Source organism: Megalops cyprinoides, chromosome 5 (genome assembly GCF_013368585.1).
Source record: "Megalops cyprinoides isolate fMegCyp1 chromosome 5, fMegCyp1.pri, whole genome shotgun sequence".
Taxonomy (NCBI): Eukaryota; Metazoa; Chordata; class Actinopteri; order Elopiformes; family Megalopidae; genus Megalops; species Megalops cyprinoides.
Window position 1 is genome coordinate 24686992 of NC_050587.1, and position 23917 is coordinate 24710908.

At 44.0% G+C, this 23917-nt stretch overlaps 1 protein-coding gene across 2 annotated transcripts in view; it reads left to right on the forward strand.

Annotated features, from left to right (window-relative positions):
• Positions 1–23917, forward strand: part of LOC118778573 (multiple epidermal growth factor-like domains protein 9) — a 57592-nt gene that overhangs the window by 11830 nt on the left and 21845 nt on the right. For both annotated transcript variants that reach the window (XM_036530188.1, XM_036530187.1), the window contains exon 2: positions 7352–7550. In XM_036530188.1, coding sequence (XP_036386081.1) covers positions 7352–7550 — 199 coding nt within the window. The remainder of the gene's footprint in view (positions 1–7351; positions 7551–23917) is intronic.

Here is a 23917-nt window from a genome sequence, read left to right on the forward strand (position 1 = left end):
TGCTGTAATACTGTAAGCCAGTTGCTGGTCAGCTTTGAGAAAAGCTGAAAAGTGCCACCTTCTCAGCATGGGGTGGTATCTGGCTAGGAAGCTGTGTGCCTGAGAAGGGAATACCCTTGAACAAGCCTGATTCAGGAAAATATACAGCCACACAAACGGATAAACAGCTGCACAGTAGGATGATATAGCAAGTTTAAGCTTTGTGTGCTGCCTTGGGTAAGGGTAGCATGAGTGTTTGGATGGTGTCTGGAGACAGTGAGAAGCTCCACTGCTCTGACAGCAGCTGGTGTCTCTTTCCCCAGCTGAGGCAGCAGAGATATGTGTTGTTCTGGCCCAGGCCCGGTTCAGAGAGCGGTTAATCCCACAGAATCAGCGGGCGGCCCCAATCAGTGCCGGGCCAGGAGAAGGTAGAGGGGACGGGGGGAAATGGACCCTTCTGGATAATCCGCTTACCACAGCCCCAACAGACAAAAAGACAAAAACACCTTGCAGTACTGACAACAAACATGTAAGCTGCTACACTCTTCTGTTTTATCAGTAAATGGATAGGAAAGGAATTTTTCAATGAAACGCTTTTCCTCTTGCGGCCTTGGTGCTCGGCTGGCTGCACTGTGTCAGCATAAACCTTCATCCCTGAGAACGGAGGACCCTTTTATAAAAGTCATTCATTGTCATATGAAGGAAATATTTTGGAAATATTTTTGTTTTATACCTAGATCACACACACACACACACACACACACACACACAATAAATCTCTCTTTCTCACACACACACACTCACACTCATACACACAATATGTGAAGACTCTTTCTCACACACGTGCATGTAGACTCTTCCACACATACACACACACACGCAGACACATGAAATTTACTATTCACGTTGATTTACGCTTCTCGGTGAAATCTGTGTCCTGGAGGAATGCAGTGAGTGGAGTCTGCATTATTGAAAAGGCTGTAAACTGAACTGGAGATTGGTAATGATACCGAGCCACACGGGTTCACTTTCTAGCTACATTTCAAGTGCGAAGCACCTCGCGTTCGTTTTTATCATCATCCGTATTCGCCCCGGGGAACGTTTCCCGTCCAATTCCGTATTGAGGTCTGTCATCAGACGTCATGCAGGCGCTTCCATAGACCTGTGCTTCTATTTCATCGCGTTTGCAATGGACGCTGCAATGTCCACTTCAATTTCATGTCAAGACTTCGGCTCTCCTCGTGTAGAATCACGGGATATGTGTCCTTTACCCCAGAATGTGACAAAGTGGTTGTGGATAGCTGACAGTGTAGGTAACGCTGTGACACAAACAAAGTGGATGTCTCGAGCTTCCACGCTCGTAGACAGCCGCTCCTCACAGCAAAAAAAACAAACACTGAACCTAAGCTGGACCCTGGCATGTCATCCTTCTGCCTCACACCTGCATGTCTTGCGTAAACATCACGGATGCTGAATGTTTTCATGCCCGCTTGTTGTTCAGATCAAGTCTCATATTTTGGTACAATACATCGATAAAACGATAATGAACAATTTTCAATGCTATTAAGTCAAATAAGATTAAACAGTATGTGTGCATCTGTGTGTGCATGCTTTCATACCTTTGCCAAGTGTGTTAAGGTTGGCTTTGTACTTGTGTGCCCTGAACTCTGTATGTGGTTGGGTATATATAACGGATTGTGTGTAGTTAGATGTGTGTGTGGTTGGATACGTATGTGATTAATGAGAGGTGTGTGTTTGGCTGTATGAGTGTGTTGTGGGATTCATTTGTGCCTGTGTCATTGTGTTTGTGTAGTAAGATGGATGCTTCTATCTGTGAAGCTCAGCAGATAATGGTGCTCTATTAGATGTGCATGTGTATGTGTGTGTATGTTTGTGTGCATGTCTGTCTATTTCCGCATGTGTGTGTACATGAGTATATGTCTGTGTGTTTGTGTATGCACCTGTGTGTATGAATATGTGTGTATGTGTTTGTGTATGCGTGTGTGTGTGTGTGTGTTTGTACACACTGTGTATGTGTCTGTGGGTGTGTGTATGTTTGTGCAGGTGTCATGTGTTTGTATATGTGTGTGTGAGTATGTGTGAGGGACAGTGTAGGGACTCATGCGGCTTGTGCTTTATGTCAGGTGACAACGCGCTAGCTGCCTGAGGCAGGAATGTGTCTGTGCTCGCCCATGCAGGCTTGTGTAACTCTGTTACGTAACACTTGGGATGCACTAGTGGCGACTGTTTAAGGTTAAGACAGTCAGGTCACGGTTATGGAAAGCAAACCAAAGCCAATCTGCCAGTCGCATTGAGAAACACTTCCCTGTGGTGAAAACAAGCTGCTGTAGCATGTCACTGCCACGTAAACAGGCTCCTGCTCACATGAAGAGTTCAGCCGCCCCACTCCACCCCACCACACCCCACCCCACCCCACCTCCCTGGGCCTGCCTTGCCCTGCCCTCTGCAGGTGGGGTCCAGTGCCACACCCTGCCTGTGACATGCCCATCTCTGGCACATTCCCATCTGGGTTTATCCTTTGCACCTTCCTGACATCAGCCTGGCCAGACTGACATGCATCCTGTTGACAGGAGCTGACAGGGTGGAAATAGCTACAGTGAGTGTGTCTATGTGTGTCTATGTGTATGTGTATGTATCTATGTACATGTGTTAGTGTGTAACTGAAGTCTGCTGGACATGTTGAACCACCATCTGCTCAGCACAACAAGAGATACAATTAGCTCATTGAGTTAAAGACCAAGGTCTGGTTCTGGATCCAGGAGCAGACATTACCTCTCAAAGGTATAAATGGATCAGCCAAAACTGTACAGAGGACTGCTTGCTGCTGTCTGGAATTGTTTTAATTATATTTGGCAGACCAACAATACCTCCATTCTTTCACCTGTAAATAAGTAAAATTTTACAACTCTCTCACACAACAGGGAATGTACATTCTCATATGTGCCCATTTGAAATATATGAGTTAATTAAAGCCACTTTTATGAAAGGTTTTTTTATAGCTTGGAACTTTTGTTTCAAGGTGATTAGTAACAAAGTAACAGTGTTGGCGCTTTTTTCGTCTCAGTAGTAATGGAATGTAGTGGCCAGACTAAGTGCTCCTCCGAGGTCAGGGTGGAGAAGCAGTAATACCTCATACAGTTAAATTGCTTTGTCATTTGGATCTTTTTGATTGCTGTTTTGCATCAGCACAACTTGATTATTGCTACTACTGCAGTAATGAATGAGAGAGCTGCTCTGTTTTAGTTGCACTTTGAGCACATGAAGGCATGGAAAAACAGGCATCAATTTAGCATGTTGGCTCTGTAAATTTCTCTTGCTGAGTAGAGCTCAGTGTGTGGTGGCGGTGGCGGTGGCGGTGGTGGGAGGGGGCTGGTGTCGATTTGAGATACAGTCTACAGAATCTGCTTACTCATACTTGAAGAAACGGAATATGTAGCTCCGTAGAGATCTCTATCTTCTCAGCACTCTTAAGTTCAGCTCTTTCAGTGTTTTATTCATCCCTCTTAGCAAACTCTTTTAGAGTGACGGGGCTGCTTGCCTCAGCTGTCCAAAGGTTGTCCAAGATCGTTCTCTGAAAAACTATCAAAACGTTCCTCCCCTGTTATCATTTTCATAGTTGGAGTTTAAAATTTAGTCTCTGGAAAAAAGTCTGAAAGCTGAAGTTATGGAAATGAAACCCAGGGTAAATGTTTGGGTGGATGTGCCCAGCACATTCCAGTTAGATGCCCCTGTACAGGGGGGGGGCATCAAAAACCTTCCCCTTATTTTGTGATTTTTTTTTTAGAGAATGACTTGACTAAACACAATCTTTCTCTGAGAGAATTTAATGCATTCTTCAAAGCATGAACCAGTAAGAAAATCACAATAAATATACACAGGTGTTTGCACTTCACTATCAACAAATGGTGTTACCAGTGCATTACAGCATGAATGCGCCTACCAGAATCTCAGCGGTATCTTGCAGAGTCATAGTGATACCTTACAGAGCCACAGTGCCAAGCTCCTCTGAATTCCTGAGCTCAGGTGGCACTGAATAATCAATGCGTGCGTGATCCTGTCATAGTGGCTTGGACCCCGATTTCCCCTGTCTCATTAAGTGCTAATTAAATTCTCCCGTGTCTGTTGCGGTCTTCATTTTGGGGTGGAGTGGAGACAGGGGAGCGGTGTTATTGTGGCCAATCCGTTTTAGCTTAAAAGCAATTAATGTTTCAATACTAAATGGAGCCTGGTGATTAAAGAAGCAGTCTTTTCAGGCCTAAAAGACTTGATTCTTGAAGGGGGTATTGACCCAGGCTGCAGGAGTGTCTGCAGTTATCAGCTGTCCTCTCTTAGTAAGGTCATGGCTGTGCAATGTTTTAAAAAATGCAAATTACCAATGGAAACAGAATATTTCCACCCCACCTAACCCCCACAACCCAGACCTTACCTAATAATATCCGTTTCTGTGTAGTCTGGGATTTTTTAGAATTTTATCCCTGCCAGGGTTTCATTTTCTGTCTGAGTTGCTCGGAAAGTGAAAGGGCTTATTTACCCACAATGCCCCTGTGTTTTTCTGTCAGGTTCACTTGGGGGTTTTCCACCCCTCTGTCGTCCTCACTGCACCACGAACAAAGGCAGCCCAGGTCGCCTTAGTAACAGAAAACCCAAAGCCCAAGTCTACTGCTGTTGTGGCTTCGCTGATAAGACCAAAGTGTAGCAACAGCAGCAGCAAAAGGGTGAGGGCTGTGTTTGTGTGTGGCAGGCGGGGTTACCCAGCTGAGGGGTGGGCAGGTGAGTGGGAAAGGGTCTGCATGTCTATCACATGTTGCTTATTCTACAAGGTGACCTCTGATCGAGTCGCCAAGCTCCCAAGTCAGCTGGTGTGAAAGATACGGGCTGTTCTCTGCCGCTAAATATATCCACTGTGTCCTATTTTACTGGGTGCTGGGGAGCAGCTCTGGAGGCTGCTCCTACGCCCACCCGCCACTCTGAATCTCGATTCAGATTCCCCAGCTTCATCGACTTCACAATATACATGCACTGGGAACACTGGGCGGCAGTGTAGCATGGTGGTTAAGGAGCAGGACTCGTAACCGAAAGGTTGCCGGTTCAATCCCCGCTGGGACACTGTTGCTGTACCCTTGGGCAAGGTACTTAACCCACAGTTGCCTGAGTAAATATCCAGCTGTATAAATGGATAACATTGTAAAGAACTGTAACCTATGTAAGTCGCTTTGGATAAAAGCGTCTGCTAAATGAATAAATGTAAATGTAAACATGTATGCTGCATGGGCTACATGTCCATGACAGGAACTGGAGTTGGTCACTGCAACAACCTCAATGGAAACAGGTGTAGTTTGCGTTTAACTTTAGCTTCAGTTTCCTCAGTTTCTTCTACTCACAGTGATAAGTCGATATGCATTCCTATTTGCCTTAATGCACAGTAATTGTCAACATAACCAGCAGTAATACAAAATCCTGGTGATAATAATTACACACACACATATATATGCATATATATACATTGAAAAATTAATCAATAAAACAGAAAATAAAAAAGAACACTCCATTCCTCACCTCCCTCACTCTACTCTCTTTCTCCCCCTCTGTCTTTCTCTCCCTCTGTCTCTACACCTCTTCTCAGATCACACATCACACATTTCTAACAAACCCATCTCCCCTGGGAGTGAGCAGCTGTGGTCTTATCTCTCAGTGTCTGAATAGATGGATACCGGAAACGCCATGCTAATGTGTCTTTTTGTGCGAGTGCATGTGTGATTGCATGTGTTCATGTGTGTGCGTGCATTTGGTTGTGTTTGTTTAGGCGTGTGACTGGTTGTGTATCTGAATGCAGTGTTAAATGCAGTTGTGAATGAAAGCACGCTGGTGGACCTCAGAGGAATCGTCAGACGGTGCTGTTGTGTTCGTCACAGCGCTGATGGAGTGTCTGGTAGCAGAGGTCCTCTAGCTCTCCCTCTGTGCTGTGAGCATGATGGATGGGTGTGGCTGTTTGTGTGACACCTCCTCGTTGCTGGGACGACCGCTTGCAGTGCTTTCCCCCTTTCTCACACCTGTCCTATGGAGGGGCAATTCGACTGAAGTGGAGAGAGTGAGAGGGAGGGGAGAGTGAGAAAAACAGAGAGACTGTGAGGTGTAGGGGTTGAAAGGGAGGGAGAGACAGAGAGAGGATGAGAGGGAGGTTTTCTGTGGCGTGTGCTGCATCCCAACATTGCTTCAATCAAATCTAACAAGAGCCACTGAGAACACTGTGTTTGTTCATGGCTAGGAGAAGCACATACAGTCTCCCATCAGCAGAAAATGTTGGGTTGTTTTTCAGCTCATGTTTTAATATTTGTTCTATTTTAAATAAGCTCTGTCAGTAGAATACAAAGCCTTGGAAATCTTGAACCCGCACGGCAGGCATGCTTAATTTTTAATAAAAAAAGGAATTAGAAAGGAGCTGGAGAGAGGGGGAAACAAGCACAGTGTCCCCATGCTGGCTTGCTTGTGAAATTGCACATAGAGATCTGTCAGTGGTAATGCGCTTTCTTTGCTGTCCAAAGCACAATGCTGTTCCCAGAGCCACTGAAAAATGACCTTTGCTCCTGGGAATAAGAACTCAAACAGAAACAAAGCAGTCATATTCATCTCAAACTCGAGAGACTATCCAAAGTCATCTCTCTGTGATGAATAAACAGAAAGCTTTGTCCCTCTAAAATGTTTTTCAAATACTAAGCTTTTGCATATTTAAATGGATATTAATGAATGGGGCTGCCCAAATGTACATCAGTGCTGGTGCCCATGTAAGTGCTGTTGTTTACTTTTGTAATTAGGATAACAGTTACGCCAAGGTTTTCATCCTTCTGTAAAGAGGCAAGGGATTTACAGTAAATGGAACCCACAACCTGACCAAAAGGTGGAATCATATGACCTCTAACAGGAGTCTCAGGAACCTCGATGTTATATCAGAGTAAACTTGGAGTAATGTCTCGGTGGACAACACGGAACGAACTCCTTAACAAAAAGGTTTCTGCATGGACAAACATCCTTGAAATAATCTGTATGTGCGTTATGTGTTTACACGTCAATAGAATTTGTCTCTACCTTCCTGTGATATAGGTTAATTTTGCTCTTATGGGTCATTGTCTGATTTATACCATGTAAACACTATGATTCAAGATAATGATGCTTTCATAGATTGTTTACAAGCTACAGGATGTTGCTCTGAAGGATAATCTTTGGGCGCTGTTTATACTGTTTACTGATTTTCATCTTGATGTACATTGACTGTATGACATGTGCAAGTGTGTTCTATTTGTCCATTTCTCCTTGTAGAGAGTTGACATGTCTCTGTCTGTGTCCACCCCCACAGAGCTCTCATGTAACTGCAGTGGTGAGGGGGTTCAGGACCCATACGAGTGTGATGGGGCGACAGGCCAGTGCTCCTGCCTGTCGGGGTACACAGGCCTGCAGTGTGAGGACTGTGAGGAGGGGCACTTCTCCAATGGCTCCACCGGCTGTCTGCCCTGCGGCTGCGATTCCTATGGTGCCATCGACGATCACTGTGACAGGTAAGGACCAAACTGGGCCTGCATCACAGACAGTATGTAACCGCTTGTGTGACCAGCCTTTGTCTAAAGCCCTGTATTAATAGCCTGTGTCTTGTGTTAAAGGTTTGTGTCTAAGAGCTTGTGTTAACACACTGTGTCTATGAGCTTGTGTTAAAACCCTGTGTCTAAGGGCTTGTGTTAAAAGCCTGTACATGGGCATTATTTTTAGCAGCATGCATCTGAGGGCCTGTGTATGACAACCTGTGTATGACAACCTCTGCTTGGACAGAGAGAACCAGACAGAAACACAGTGGGAGATGGGAAGTCACAGTAAATGGAATCCCCTTATATTTTACATGTAGTATCACAATGTGTTTTAGATTCTGTGATCTAGTGACTGATGTATGGAAGAATACTTGGCTTCCCTTGTCTAGTCAAGTTGCACATAATGATGTAGCATGATGCAATATTATAGGGGAAAATTTTTGTTGATTTGTCACAGAATGACATCACTAGTTGTTGGACTGGATAAGCCCTTCCTCATAAGAGGCTGTGGATGCTGTACATACGGAGACTGGTTAAACCAGCTGGGTTTCGGTTCTGGTGGGACAGCTCTGCAGAACACACCATTGGGTGTGAACAGCAACAGCGTCTGCATGGTGTAGTGGGTAGGGCACTGGAGTGGATGAAAACAAGTAGCCATTAATGGATAACTTGTGATGTAAAGGCTACTCTATGTGAATGGCCCTGGGAGAAAGATGTCTGCCAACCAAGGAAGAAATGTAACAACTATTCGTGTTGAATTAGATGGTTAGATTTGTTTTTGTATGAGATATTGAGCTGTGATTCACATGATAATGGGTTTTGTCAGTGTTGTAATTATATCACTTTGACGCGGAAACTCGCGAGAGAGAAGGTCAGAGTATTTGGTTGGGTCGGTGTTAGGTAATAACAGTTAGGAAGTAATAATCCTTGAATAAAATGACCACATCAGCTGACGTCTGTAGATGTCCCAGAGTACCCTGAGCACCTCATTGCACTTTCATAGTACCAGTGTTCCCAACAACTTTGATACAAAGATAATTATGCAATCCCATGCAACTTAGCCAGCTAGTCCGTGTGTCAACAACCTGGAATGACAGGACAGTGTGTGCCCTTGTGCATGTGCTTGCAGGTGTGTGCTCATATATGGTATTTGTGTCTGTGTTAGTGTCCACGCTTATAACTGGTGCAAATGTCCCTGCCCTCCCCCAGGACTTCATTTCCCATGATTTTGGTCTGTGGTGTAGACAGAGCCCTAGAGCCCTAGAGAGTGATTTTTTTCCCTCTAAAATGTCAGAATGCTTCTCATTTTTCATGCGAGCCCAAGCAGGTCTGCTGTCAACGGGGCGCAAGACACCAACTTAGTGGTGCAGGTCTGACTGCAGGTTTTGGACAGACCTGTCACCGCAGGCCTGCTCTTATAGCGTTCCAGGAATGCTGCCATTTGAATCATACCATGACACACCTCAAAGACCTGAAATCTCTTAATAGAGAACTGCTTGTTATTTAGATTATTCAGTTGTCTGTGTTGAGTTTTCAGACACCATACAGTTAGATAAATATGGATGTGCTGCCATTCCCAGAAATCCCTATTTATCACTTTTTTAATGAATTATATGAACTCAATTTACCAACTTCCACAGGTGCTTCATGCACCTGTCACTCTGTCTGTACCCTCCTGTTTACCTGTGTTTACCTGCCAATGAGGTGGCTGAGTAGGGAGGCGGTTCAGGAGACTCTGAACTGTGGTTGTTATTTATCACCTGTTCCCAAACACAACCTGTTTCAGCTTGCTCCACCACTGGGGCAGGACCCTACTGTCTACAGACCAGGCACCTGAAGGAAACAGCTGTGGTGAAGAAATAGAGGGATAAAGAGAGAGAATGTGGGAGAACAAGAAAGAGATCAGGATTTGGTAAGGGTGATGGTGATTGTGATGGTGGCTTCATACTGTACGTATATACTAGAGATACACTGGTATATTTAAAGTATTGAGTCTGGGGATTTCCTTCACCAACTGTGCAGACTCACAGCATGCTGATTTTGATCTTGCACTAAAAATAGATGCCGTTTTTTTTTTCATGTCTGATTATCCCGAGGGATGCAACTGGTCAGAGAATCAATTGTTGCCTTTGAGTTTTTTTTTTTTATTTTACTTTCTGCAATATTCTTCTTTGTTTTGCCCCACAAGCATTAATAGTGCAGATTTTTCTTCTGCATTTAGACAGAACACACTGTCACCTACACAGTCAGACAGTACATGGAGTTCTCATTTCTATAAAGCTGTGCAGTCGGCTGGGGCTGGGGGAGGGTTAAGGGGGGTGCAGAGACAGTGTTTCCTTATGTAACACTGTTTTGAACTGCTCATCGGTTCATGGTAACAAACACACTATGTATGCTGACACAGATCAGCACACGCAGTTAGCCAAAGGCGGCCTTTTGTCACCAGTACAAACTGTCAAAATGTTGCCTTAATGTGTTAGATTTACTATAATGTTATTAACGATCTAAGGATTAAACTGTTTAATTTCATATTGAATTCTTTAAGGATGCTGCTTCACTACTACTTTTCAGTGTGAAAAATTGCACTAGCTTCCCTAATGAAGTGCTCATAATGTAATTCTCTAAACCTCAGCCCCACACAAGGAGATTTCATTTAAAGGACATTACCTTGCCATTGAAGTTTCACAGTTCTTTTTTCTGGAGCTGTTGGATTTCCCGTGTCTTTGTTATTGAAAGCTAGGGGGTTACCAGTCAGTGCAACTGGGGCAGTCTAACCCATTCATACAGGGGGACCACCGTGTGTGTGTGTGTGTGTGTGTATCAGCAGAATGGATTCTCTCTCCCTGGAAAGAACATGTATCAGGGGTGATTAATTCTTACTTGCTCAGTAGCGGGTCCTTTACTGGAAACTGGAGGTCATTGTCAGAAGAAGTCCAGTATCGCTAAATGTTTAATTTGGAGTGAGGGCAAATACCAGCCCCAATCATGATATCATCTGGGTCTCAGTCCTTATAAGGATCAGCTTCTCCTTCTGTTGAGAGGACATGGAGATGAAGTCCCGGGGAAAATACTTAGCAGTAAAGCTGTTTGCAGCATAACAAGCTCACAGTACCTCGTTGGTTAATGAAACCTGCAGAGCTGTTGAAGGAAATCCCCACACTCAATGCAGAGTATGTTAGTGCATCTCCATTAATCAGCGCCACCAATGACAGCAGATAGGACGGTGGCTGTATCATCTGAGTAGTTAGTGTGGTACAGCGGTAATGGAGTCTTGCAGGTTCAAATCCCATTTGGGTTATTGCCATTGCACCTGTGAGCAAAGTCATTAACATCATTAATTGCTTTAGTAAAATATCCTGCTGTATAAATGTAACCTGTGTAAGATTCCCTGTACTGTGTGAGGGCTGGGTGCCAAGCAAATGAGTTATAATAAAAACTGGTCACGGAGATACTCTCTTCCTCATACCCTCAGCGTCATATCCTCTGTCTGTTGAACTATTGCAGTCTGAACCAGCAGCCTGTAGCTACAGACACAGGCTCAGATAGAAGTCTTCATCAGTGTGTGGCTGCCAAGCTGATCGTTGGCATCTGGCTAAACAGTGGAAATATTGAGTTTGTTGGCAGGTGTTAGGGGGTGGAGGGACTGGCATCAGCCTCTAAAACAATCAATAATCTGTCGTGAATTGTGCTACCCATGACCCTTTCTTGCTTTCATCTTTAACCCTCATATTTCAGCCAGTGTTTGCCTGTGGTATGAGTTTCTGTTGTGGCCCAACAGTAATAGAGATGGTTACCTCCTTTGAACCTAACCCCAAGCATGCCCTGGAACCTATAGCGAAAATATCACCACGAGTCAAGAGTGAATGCCCAGCCCAGTGTATATGTTTTTTCTTGTCCAATTGGTTAAGGTAGCAGTGGAGAGGGCTTTGCACTGAAAAGGTCATGTCACTGTGGAATGGGTTGGAGGTAAAATCTGGGTCAGATCAGGTTCCAGTGGGAGTCTCTGAATCAGGCTTAGAGGAGGATAGGTATTTCCTGTGATTTTCAAGTGAAGAACAGAGGCATCCACATAATATTTCCAACGAATTTCTGTCTGAACCATTGGCAATCGTGGTTAAAGACACCCTCATTGTCTAAGGTTCAATACAGTGTTACTCTCATTCATGTTAATGTTTTCCTCATGAATTTGTTCATTAATTAGTATGTGTTTATTTAGTGTTCAGTGTGGGTTTTTGAAATACTAGATGTAGATTATTGTTAACATTTGGTCTGTGGTAGACTGGGCAAGTAAATGTATTTCCATTGATTGCAGTCAGCATAAACAAGGACAAATAAAATGTCCTCTTCACCATTGTGGAGGGGCCCCAGTTTTCATCATGGAATTGACAGGAGGCTCATCACCCCCTCTGTACCCCTGTGTTCTGTTGTCTGATGGCAGAGACTCAGTGTGGCTGGACACTAAGGACAGGGAAGGGAGTGGACCGCCTTGCTTACCATCCATGTGTCAGACCTGACAACACATCTCAGAGGCACAGAAACTGAGATAATATATGCACAAAGGCCCAGCAATCAAAAGCAGCAGCTGATTGAACTGCTTAATCAGAGCGCATGTGATGTTTCTGTTCACGAAGGGGAGGAGAGGGTTGTACTAAACACTCCTCCCTGTGTTGTTTTCACACTTATCTTAGTGAAGCATACAGTTGTCATCATAGGTAAATGACTGAATGAAGCAGAGATGGCACATGGATGGTACGTATGGCTAGACAGTGCAGGCAGAACTATACTCCATCTGGAATGTGACTGTTTGGTCACAACGCTATAGGGGGCCATTAGAGTGCAGATCCCTGCACCTGCTTGAAGGAAGTTAAGTTATATTTTCCCTGTAGACAATCTGCATTTAAGTATGTCACAACAAAAACACCTCAAGTGTTTTATACTTGAGTAGCTTCTGTAATGCATTATTTAGCGTAAATTTTCCACTTAAAAATTTAGTTACACTTTAGTTACACAAGTATTTGCCTAATTTTTTATTTGTTATTTAAAAAAAACACTTGCAGGGGGAATATGAATTTAAAACCTTAGAAAACTCTCTGGTAACCGCTAAACTGAAACAAAGTCAATGGCAGAATTGAAGCACGTTGACAAAAAGGAAGATTGTGCTCCATGCAAGAACATTTGGTGAGGGAAAAAGCTCTTTGGACACAATTACTGAGAATCTTATGTTATCTCTGGCTGTGGCTGGAAATCAGTCTACGATGCATCTGAGATGAATGAAGCTGACTTGAAGAGACAGAGCTAAAGGCACCACACACTTCTCTCAGTGCTCCAAGTTTTAATTGTGCTTGGAATTTTTGCTAATAAAGCTTTCAGGAACCACAGGCTGAAGTTTTCAATTTTAATTCCTCTGTTATGGTTTGGAAACCAGTCGGGTAGTTAGTAGCTATGCTACAATGAGCAGGGAATTAACCCTGAAAAAAATCCCAAAAAGAAGGCTTAAATTTCCTCACTCCTTTATTAGTCTCTGAGCTGTGATGCTCTGCGCAGCACTGACCCTGCAAAATAGGGAAATAGAGCAGAGAGAGTAGCATGTCCTGAGTGGGTGTGTGCAGGGGCCCGCTCTTTTTCAGCGCTGTTTGTATTGGCCTACCTCTCTGTTTTAGTTTGATCCTGTATTTGACCTCTGGTTCTGAAAGAGCAGTCTGTATAGTGTCCATCAGCTGACCCCGCCCTGACCTCCTTCCACCCACAGTTTGAGTCTGCCCTGTGGGGTGGGTGGGGCAGGGTGACAGGTTGGTGTCAAATACTTGTACTCTCCTGTGGGGGAATATATAACACGTCCCATCTGTAAGCATACATATAGAAGATTCTCTACAGGCCTCTTGTATCATTAGTCAGAGCTCCTGTGTGTATTTTAATTTTTTCTTAATTTATAAGGTGTGGTTTGCCTTGTTTTTTCCCATAAAACATCCCACAATGACAATTACTGTAATGGAATATGTGGTGCAATTGCCAGTTTCTTTTTTCTATAGAGATTCTAGATTAAGGTTGGATGAATGACACAAGGGAATGCTGAAACAGGCCCCACCCACCAGCCCAGCCCCGCCGCCCCCAGACCACACGCACTCTCCTGTCTGGAGAAATCTATCTTTCCTCCCCTAAGCGATGACATTTATTAACCTCTGGCCTGGTTTTGCCATAATCCCAGACTCGCACGGCTGAGCTGAAACGAGAGAGAGGGATGAGGGGGTGTCAAAGTGGAGGGAAAATAAAGGCATGACAGGCGCATCTGTCGCAATTCCGCTGCAGTGGGAGAGATGCTGCAGAGAAAGAGCACATTCTCCCATACATGCCAAAATGAGGTGCATTTATCGCAAGCATGCATCGATTATCACTTTTGTAAATGTGGTCTGTGCAAATATTGCGGAGGAATATGTTTTTATTTTAATGTACAATTCCATTGTCGAAAAGAATGAGGGTGAACTTGAGAGAGGAGGCATGTATGCACATACACACACACTCATGCACAGAGCCATGCACATACACACACGTATGCAAGTGCAATTTTGCACAGAGACACACACACATGCAAGCACGTGCAGAGGCACAAGGTTGCTAATAGGATTCCATAGTAGCTACCAAACCCCCCTTATATTATGTGAGCAGACAATCTGGTGGTATGAGACATGCAATTAACACGTAGCTGTCTGATGCATCTTGCGTTGTGGGGTTCACAAATGAGAAACCTTGGCGCACACAAAGAGGACAGTGAGAATGGGGTCCCTTGCCAAAAACCCACTTTCTAGCTTTCATTCCAAACGCATCTGCACCTCCTCAGATGGGGAGACCAGAGCGCAGCAAGTGGCGAGAGACGCCGCTGTTTACAGAAGGAAGAGAGTGTCACGTCCGGGTGCGGCGTTTACGGTGACGGCTGCGTCTGTCTGTGAAGCGCTAGAGGCTGGAGACCGCTGATAAAGATGGGGAACGGTAAACTAAGGTGAGATGGAAAACTGGCGCTTGGCGTAAATGCCAGCGGTTGCTAAGTAACAGTAGCTCAGCACCCCACTGAAGCTATGATGTGACTAGCACGGGAGGAAATGAGGCCAGATTATTGGAGTGGGGGAAGTGGGGGAGTGGGGGGGGTGCGGAGGTGTGGAGGACCACCATCTGTGAGTGAACCCCTGGGGATGAACCATGAGAGAAATGGGGGAACGAACAGAGCCAGAAGATTATGTTCTTTTGTGCTAAGGTGTAATAAACGTAATCAACCCAAATGAACAATTCACCAGGCGCTGGAGAGAGACGGAGGGAAAGAGTGAGAGGAGGAGAGAAGGAACGAGAGAGAGAGGGTGGGGCAGAGGCAGAGAAAATGAGAGGGGGAGAAAAGGAATGGGAGGGACAGAGGGGGAAAGAATGTGGAGGGGAAATGGAGAGAGACGGAGAGACTAATGCCTGGCAGAATATCTTACGAGGGTCAAAAGTCCCGAACCAAAGACACATGTTAACAATGTACAGACACTTGCCATTGTCTTGTCAGACCTGGCTAGCCAGGCAATCACTGCAACCATGCAGAGCTGAAGACATCGGTAATTTTCTCCTTTCCTGACCCCGATAGGCTAAAGAAATCATAACGCACAAACAAGACATCAAATCCTCTGCGCAGATGAATCCGTTGGCTTCATTCACAGGCTTCAGAAAGAACAGAAAAGCTTTTGGGAGATGAGGCTAACACTAACATTATGAATCCCGCTGCCCAGTATATCTCTGCCTGCCATAGTCAGAGTAGCGGGAGGGTATGGGCTAAATACAAGGACTGTGTAACATCTGGGGTGCCCATTCACGATGGGTCTGAGATTTAATGTATTGTCCAAACTCTGTTTATGAAGACGGGTTAATCGTTCTGTGTTTTGATGTTTTATTCTGTTATCTGTCATCTGTCTGTAAGGGTCTTGTTGTGCAAATAAAGTACATTTGAATTTGAATATAAAAAAAGAGATGGACACATATCTTTATTTATGTTGTTATTTATTATCTCATTATGTATGTCAGGTTGAGGGGATGGAGAGGTTGGGGGGGCAGGAGGGTGGACGGACCCAGCCGTGTATCTCACCCTCCAGTCTCATGTCACCTGTGGCGCAATTATCGGACTGTTGCCTCGTGTGTTATTATAATTAGTACTTATTGTTCAGTATTTACTGTTCTTATCCAGACTGAATTACAAGGTTATCACAGCAGGATCCATTCAGCACGTGTCACTTGAGCGACAAGGACCAGGGCAGCAGGTGCAGAGCATTGAGCAACACATCAATTATAAAACATTACAGTGAAAAACAGTGATGAGGTGCATGTTTCGTATACACGTAGTGTTTCACAATGATCATAGAAACCATTAGGGACGCAGCGCCTAACGATGAATGAGATTTTTGCCTTCATCATACAGGACAATCATGTATATATACTGCCTAACAGTGATCTATAAGAGCAACATCAGTGAGATGGGGGGGGCAGGTGATATTATAGGTGATGATCTACCTAAGGGGCAAATCCACTCCAGGTTGTAACCTTTCAGCAAGATACTTAACCTGCCGTGCTTCAGTGAAAATCTAGCTGTAGCCTGTGCAAGACCTGCTGCCAGACAAATGAATAATGGAATGTAATCTTTGCAAATGACCACAGAGTTTCACAAGCTTAATTTTTGTTGTTTTTCATCTATTTATTTATTTTGCCTGCACTTGAAACATTTTCCAATTGCAAGAAACGCGGACATTTTATTTATTCACAGCTTTGAGAACACGGACCATTTAACACTTTTACGAGGACAGCATCGTAAAAAGAAATGAAAAAAATCCAGCTTCTTCTGTTGTGGCAGTGAAACCCACCACAGAAGGAGTCAGCACAATGGCTCCGCGCAGGGGAGCGTGGGGTTCTTTTCAGCTCGGGTACCACTGCTTTCATCTGGCTCCTCCACACTGGGAAAGTCATTAAATTTATTTTTTTCTCCTGCAACTTTCTACACCACTAGACTGAAGAGACTGTTCTCAAAAAAATTCAAGAAACAGCGGAAATGTTTTATGTGTCATTGCAGGGAGTCTAATGTGTGAGGTAATGGAGCTTTTTCTAAAGAACATGAGCTTTTAAAGAATGGTGTTTGAATTAAAATAGCTATTATTGAAGAGTGAGCTGTAGTGTCAGCGTTAGGCCCAGAACACTGTGTCATTTTCAATTGTTTTGCCTGCAGGGACTGTCATTCACACTACTTTATAAAGTCAATGAGAAATGACAAGCCAATGCAGAGACAAGCTACAGTCCTGTGACATATACCCACACACACACATATACACAACCACACACACAACACACAGCACACACTCATATACACACAGACATGTGCACTGTTTAGTGTTGTCGTTAAACACAGGGAATGTAATGAAAGAAACCTTTTCTCCCGTCGGGGGAAACAGAACAAATTTCATCAGAGTGGTCCATGTGCAGCAACCGTGCTGGCTGGACCTGCTTTTAAAAATGTTTTCTCAGGAACTGTGTGGCCGTTGGTGCGGGAGAATGGCTCACTGGCGCCCAGAGACAGGCACCTGCGCTTTAGTGGACTTTGTCATCGGAGCGCTCAGTGCAGGCCACCTGAGCCCCTGGCCAGGGAACACACAGCCATTAAAGCACGGCCTGCTGGGTGGACCTGGGCCCGGGCCCAGTGGAGCAAACTGACACAAGTTTACACAGTCTGTTACATAGGTTACAGTGTTCAGATTGAAATTCTGTAGGACTGGGTCGGGTCGTAGACTCAAAATGGTTCAGATCCTGTTCCGACACCAGCTTATTGAGTCTTCTGTGTGGGTTATGGTGGGAAGGTTGAAATGCCACAGGACCAGGTCAGGTCACAGCGTCAGAGTTTTCTGAACCCCCACTCCGCGTCTGACCTCAGTCTGATTCATACACTGCTCTCTGCCCCAATGGGAAAAATATCATTAATCCCTGTTTATTCACCGGCTCGACAGACTCCAGGTAGTTATCTTGCTCAAGGGTACAAGCAGTGATGCGAGTAAGATGGTGTTCCCTGGTATGCAATAGCAGAAGGACATCGGCTGCCAGTACACCGTATTATTAAGACACTGTGTGATATTTGTCGCTAGTATTGCTTTCCTTCTTTGTCACAGGTAAACATTGTAACTGTCACAACGAGCTCTTACGGATCATCTTATCTGACTGTAATCCAGAGTTTCACATTGCACAGGTCACGCTCATTAAACACAAAGCTCAGTCAAGGTGCCGTGAAGTTAATTGAGCGGGGGGGGGGCTGCATTTCACTACAGTCCTCCCCCACCCCAGGAGAACACCTCAGTCACATCCTTACAGCCAGGCAAAAGACAGACAAAACCATCAATTTTATTTTCCCTTCGAACAGAGGAGCCATTTACCCTCACAGAGACCTTTACCCGACGCGCGGGGCTGACAGGAAGGTGCTGCAATCAAGCCCGTGAGACCAATAGACACGCTCTGTCAGTCCAGCAGTAGAAGGCTAATAAAGACTGTGACCTTTTTGCCTTTTTGGAAGGGCTCTTATTTTAAGCGATCAATTGCAGAAACGTTGCCCAAACCCACCGTCAGTACAGACCATCACATTGGCAGAGAGTCACTAAATCAGTGGCAGACTTCTCTTTGATACATCATCCCTGATATGAGGTCCTCAGTGGACATGCATATATTATCATTTCTACTAAAGCCTGAATTCAGTGTCTTTTGCTTTAACAAACAAATTAATGCAAGTACCTGTTCATCAATAAAAACAATTCATATTAGGTCAGTGAATTCATAACTATGCAAGAAAAAAACACTTGCATGTATTTGTGACTCACAGTTCAGGACAAACATTGATTTTCAGCCAGCCCTTTTGTATTTTAAGGGCAATTCTAAAGTGATACTATTTAAAGTGGCCATCTACCTCTCAAATGCATTTGATTTTTGCTTTCATGTTGAGGAATAGTCTAGTTTGTCTGTATCTATGGACACCTCCCCTGCATTTAGGAGCACATGAGATGCTAGCCAATCACTGAGATACTGGAGTACTTTTGTCTCAATTCGGTTTTGAAAGAGTAACTGGAGATGATGGTACTTCCCAATGCTTGTATTCATTTTTTTTATTTCGCTTTTACTCAAATTCTCAAGACAGAATGTCAAATCGGTCATTGGGTGTGAAATGTGGAATTAACTGTTGTGTTGAATACGCACAGCTGTTTTTGTTCCAGTTTGTTAAAGTGAGGGGCTTAACTCGCAAGCTTACACCTCACAAGTCACTTTTCCTCTTCACAGTAATCCAAGCAAGGTTTGGTAGCAATGGGGCAAAGGTAATGCACATTTTATTAATGAAACACTGAAAGGTGCTTTCTGAGCCTTTACCCTTTTAAAAGGGAAGCTTTTCAGATTTGTCTGTTGGTAGACAAAATGTTCATTGCTGCTTCTGTAAGGTCTGTAATTGCAGCTTAAATTATCCTCAGCACTATTTTATCTGAGAGGAAGAAATGTCTTCTGTGTTGCCAGTCTGTGTAATGGTTAAGCAGAGCTAAATGAATTAAATCCAATACATACACGTAGTCAAACGCCTGTTCTTAAGTTCCCAGTGTTTTCAAGTTGACTTGTATTGACTGTATTTTAACCAGCCAACAAAGTCTGGTCATAATTGGGTTGAGAAAAATAGATAAAGGATGATTGAGATTTGGGGAATGAAAAAGGTGGTAGGGGTAACTCCAAAAAAGGCAAACAGCCACGACGGGTTTCATTTGCACATGAATATTTGATGTTAAGACTGCGTGAAATGGGATTGAAGTATCTTATGATTCAAGTGGTGCTGGAGAGAGTGTACATAGGTGCAGGTGTCTGCCTGTCAGCTCTTACAAGGCCTGAGGCTAAAATGAGGGAAGAAAGTCAAAGCTGGGAGGAAGATGAATGTGGGCGAGGTGGTGGGGGCATTCGGGGGGGGGAGGGGATTATGTCTGGGATAGATGCAGAACGAATCCTGAAGCGACCCATGGCACTCAGGATGGCTGTCGCATACAGTATTTGTGGATCTGAGTCATGTTGATACAGAGAGACAACTCTGTGCCCCCTCCTCACTAAAGTCTGCTGTAAATGGGGTAGTTGTGCTATTTTCAACTCACAGATTGTAACCAGTCACAGTGTACTGCTATGGAAACAGAGTCTTGACTGGTTCATATGAGTCATAAGCACAGACTGTAAGAACAACAGGTCTCATCCAAATATTTGCAGAAATGAGCACATTCTTCATGGTAAACATTTGTACACGTCATGCTGAGTTCATAAAACATACAAAAACACCCAATTTCATTCTTAACCTTGTTGAATCTCAATTGTTCCCAACTTAGATGCATTTTATCTGTAATAGGCTGATTGTTCAGGTTATTCACCTACTATATTTCATTGTTTATTGTAGCTTTCAGCTGTGAAAAGTCATTTTGTTGACATATGAAGTTGGTAGTTGCACGATTTTATGAGAATGTCAAAAGCGTACATCACCTGTAAATTTGTTTGTAAGTAAGAACAAATTCCAAAGAAGAACAAATGAATGAATTGCAAAATGTTTAAAAAATTACAAAATGGTTTTTACACATGAATAGTGAATCTGGCTGAAGGAGTTTAATGAGAACAGGCCGTTCAGCCTGGTTGGGCTCACATACCTTGTGTAGCAGTGTTCTTTGACTCTTAGCCCACTGCGCTGCATTCTGTTGCTATGGCAACGCCTGTGAAATGAAGGACCAGATTGTGTGTGTGTGTATGTGTGTGTGCATGCATGTGTTTCTCTTTGGCTGGCAGTATACATTTTGCCCAGTGCACAGAAAAAAAAGTCAAAAAGGAGAGACGTGATTAGAGTTCCATCTGTCACACACAGGTAGTGATAGCACTGGCTGCAGCACCTCCCCCTGGGTCACCTGCAGGGGGCGCCAGACATGTCATGCCCTTGCTGCTGAAGCCTGGGGTGGATGGCCTCATCATCTAATGACGGCACGGCATGGGCAAGGCGGCTGAGAATGAGTACCGTGCTGATGATTTCAAATGAGTCAATCGTGCTGACTGCGGGTTTCCTCTGGGACAAAGCCAAAGATTTACCTCCATCTGTTCAGACCTAAAGACACAGTTTCGCAGTCATGGTGGGAGGGTGAAGCACATTGCGTTTGTCTGCATCACCGTGTCCACAGTCATGGTCACAGCCTTTCCTCTGGAAGGGGTTTCAAACATATTCTATAACTTATAGTAATTGCTGAGTTCCGTATGCATATGTTTCTGTGAAGCACAAAAGCTGCCTAGGGCTAGACACAGACGCAGTGAAAGGGCATCAGAGAGAGGGTCAGAAGGAGAAAGAGGGAGTCAGAGACAGACGGATGGAGTCAGAGAGACAGACAAGGAGTCAAAGAAAGAAAGTGAATCAGAAGGATTTCTCTTGTGAAATATTGATATACAACGTAATCTGTTAAAGCACTTGCTGACATCTTTTTTGAGTCTTATATCAAGCTCAATATGAGTGAATGAGTGTGTGAGTGAGTGGGTGAGTGACTGAGAAAAGTGAGTTGGGTCTTCCTGCCTGGGCTCTGTCTGTGTAAATTGCAGTATAGTCCTGATTGTCCTGGAATTAGAGCAACTCGCTGCCAGATGTGAATAAAGGATTTTTTCTAATTCTGATAATTAGCTAGAATAAAGTCACCCAAGAGCCTCAGGCAAAATACTCTCCAGAAGCTTATGTGGAGAGTAGAGGATTTTTCCTACCAATATTTCACACTCACTTTCATCATAACCACATAATAACAGGCCAAAATGATTAACCTCTGCAAGCAAGATGACTGCCAGAATTCACAAGTATTCTACAAATTGAACTGCTGTCTCAGACACTGTTTACCGAAAATGACGTTGAACACTTCAACCTCATGTGTGCAGAAAGTAATGCAAGAAGAGTAGGCTGGTTGATGTCCTCTTACACTCTACAGCTTCTTACCTTTGTTTTAATTTTTCTTTTTTTTAAATTTTCACAGCTTTTAGTGCTATTTTTATGCTTCTTGTCACATTTTCTTTTAATACATACATATAATACAAAAAATTACATTTTGTCATTTGGCAGATGCTCTTGTCCACAGCAACTTACAAAACACAACAACAAAGTATATGTAATAAAATGTCATGAAAGACTGTAGAAACAACTCACAGCTGAGTACATCCAAACATGCATCAGTCCCTTACACAATGCTGTGATAACTAGTGTGTATGTGATTCAGTACATACAGTGCCATACGTAAGTATAAATCAATGCAACCTACAATAAAACTATATAAATCAGGGCACGGTGAGTTATGTTCTGGTCAGGGAGCCAAGATGAGGTCTCAAGGAGTGGGCTTTCAGTCTTCAATGGACGATGACCAGTCACTCCGCTGTCCTGAAAACAGCCTTTGTTCAGCCACAATATTAACAGCGCAGGTGAAACAGTTTGGCCCCCACCCGATGGTTGTAGCCCTGAGCTGAACAGACTGATCCCTCTGTCTGACGAAAGTTGCAAAGACGTTATGTGCTACCTGTATCTTCAACCGATGTAGAGATATTTAATTAATTAATTAATTTATTAATTTATATATTTATTTATTTAGTGTGAGTATTGCACCTGCAATAAATGTAGTCATGTCATATTCCCTCGGCTCCTCACTTATCCTATCGCTCATTTATATCCATTCCAAGTAATTGTGTATCTATGGTGACACTACCGAGTAAGGTAGTTCTGTCATGTTGCCATGGAAACCCAATGCCTGTTGATCCCGTGGGAGCAAGGGAAAGTGAGTAGGTGTTCTGGCGTGGGCCGAACTCCCTGTGTATGAGGCAAATTTCCATACCAACCAGCCACTCACTCATTCAGTCAGTGCTTCATTTCATTGATTTTCAACAAGGTGCTGTAACCTCCCTGCCTCCATCACTCATGCTGTTGAGTTTATGCTTCGGAGGGAAATGTCCGCTTCCATTTCACACTGCAGCATCTCCACAGTATCTCACAGCATTTGCTGTGCTTTCCTACTGTCTTTGTTTAATGTGTATACATATCACACTGACAGTTGTTGCTATGATGGAAGGAATCTCTGTTGCTCTTGGCTGCTCTCTCAATATCTCAGACAATTGAAAAGAAAGTGTTCAATCTATACCTTGTCTGATCCCGTAGAAGGTCACATTGGCACTGTGCTGTGCTCTTATGTAGGCTCATGTTTACTGAAGTGGCTTGGTTTGAAACATGAGATAAACACGTTTTGCAGCGTCTGCATTAGAACAGCAGCTGCCCCTGCACAGGTGAATTTGAAGCGTTGCCTGGGGAAAATGTTTCTTTTTCTCATGTTGGTTTTTAGGCGTTTCGATGTTGGACTCTGATTATCATCCCTGCGGTATTTTTCCCTTACCACTAACTTTTTGAAGGAGAAAAAAAATGAAAAACTGATTTCATTCACACCTGCCATGAGAGACGTTGAAGTCGATTTAGTAAGTGAAGGGAGAGCGAGGCTTCATGAACCCCAAAACAGGCAGAGTCATCATGGGTTCAAAGGGCTCTTCCATTTGAACCATGGAGAGTAAAATCTACTGATTGGGTCAGACAAGGCATGTTACCGCTAATCCTCATGCTCCCAGCAGCAGAAGACTGTATAGACTTCCTATAAAAAATAGATGTCAGTAATGCATCTTTCAGTTACAGTAGCAGAGGGCAGTGCAAGGCAAAAGGGAGGGTGGGGGGCTTTACTGTAACACGCTAATGGAAATTTGCAGTTCTCACAGATCTGTACCCCAGAGAGGACACAGGCCCCAGAATGAGCTGCATGAGTGAGATCATCTGCTCATCTGCAAAACAACAAGGTTGAAAAAACATATTAAAAAGAACAGGACAAATTTGAAGAAAAAAAAAAAATTACTGTACCTGCACCCAGACTGCAAGGCCCCAGTCAAAATGTGTGCTGCCTTGTGCATGGAAGCAGGGGGGTGCGTTTGCAGTTGTTGGCAGTTTATCAGTTGGGATAAGATGGCCAGAGCTGCGCTGGTGATGCTGGTGGTGTTTTTAGAGTGGACCAGCTGAGGAGTTCCATCAGAGCAGCATCTGTGCGCTGCAGTCCGTGCCTTCGATTGCAAACACACAGCACCTCTGCTCCTCCACTGGTTTTTCATGAATGGAAGACTCCCTCTGTGCTCCAGGGGGTCTCGTGCATAATTGGACCTCTGTGAGTTTCGGTAGGCTGGCCGCTCCACGCTAGCACTGTGAGACCGCACTGATTTTCGACAAGCTGGCGGCTGCTCTTTCCAGCATGTGG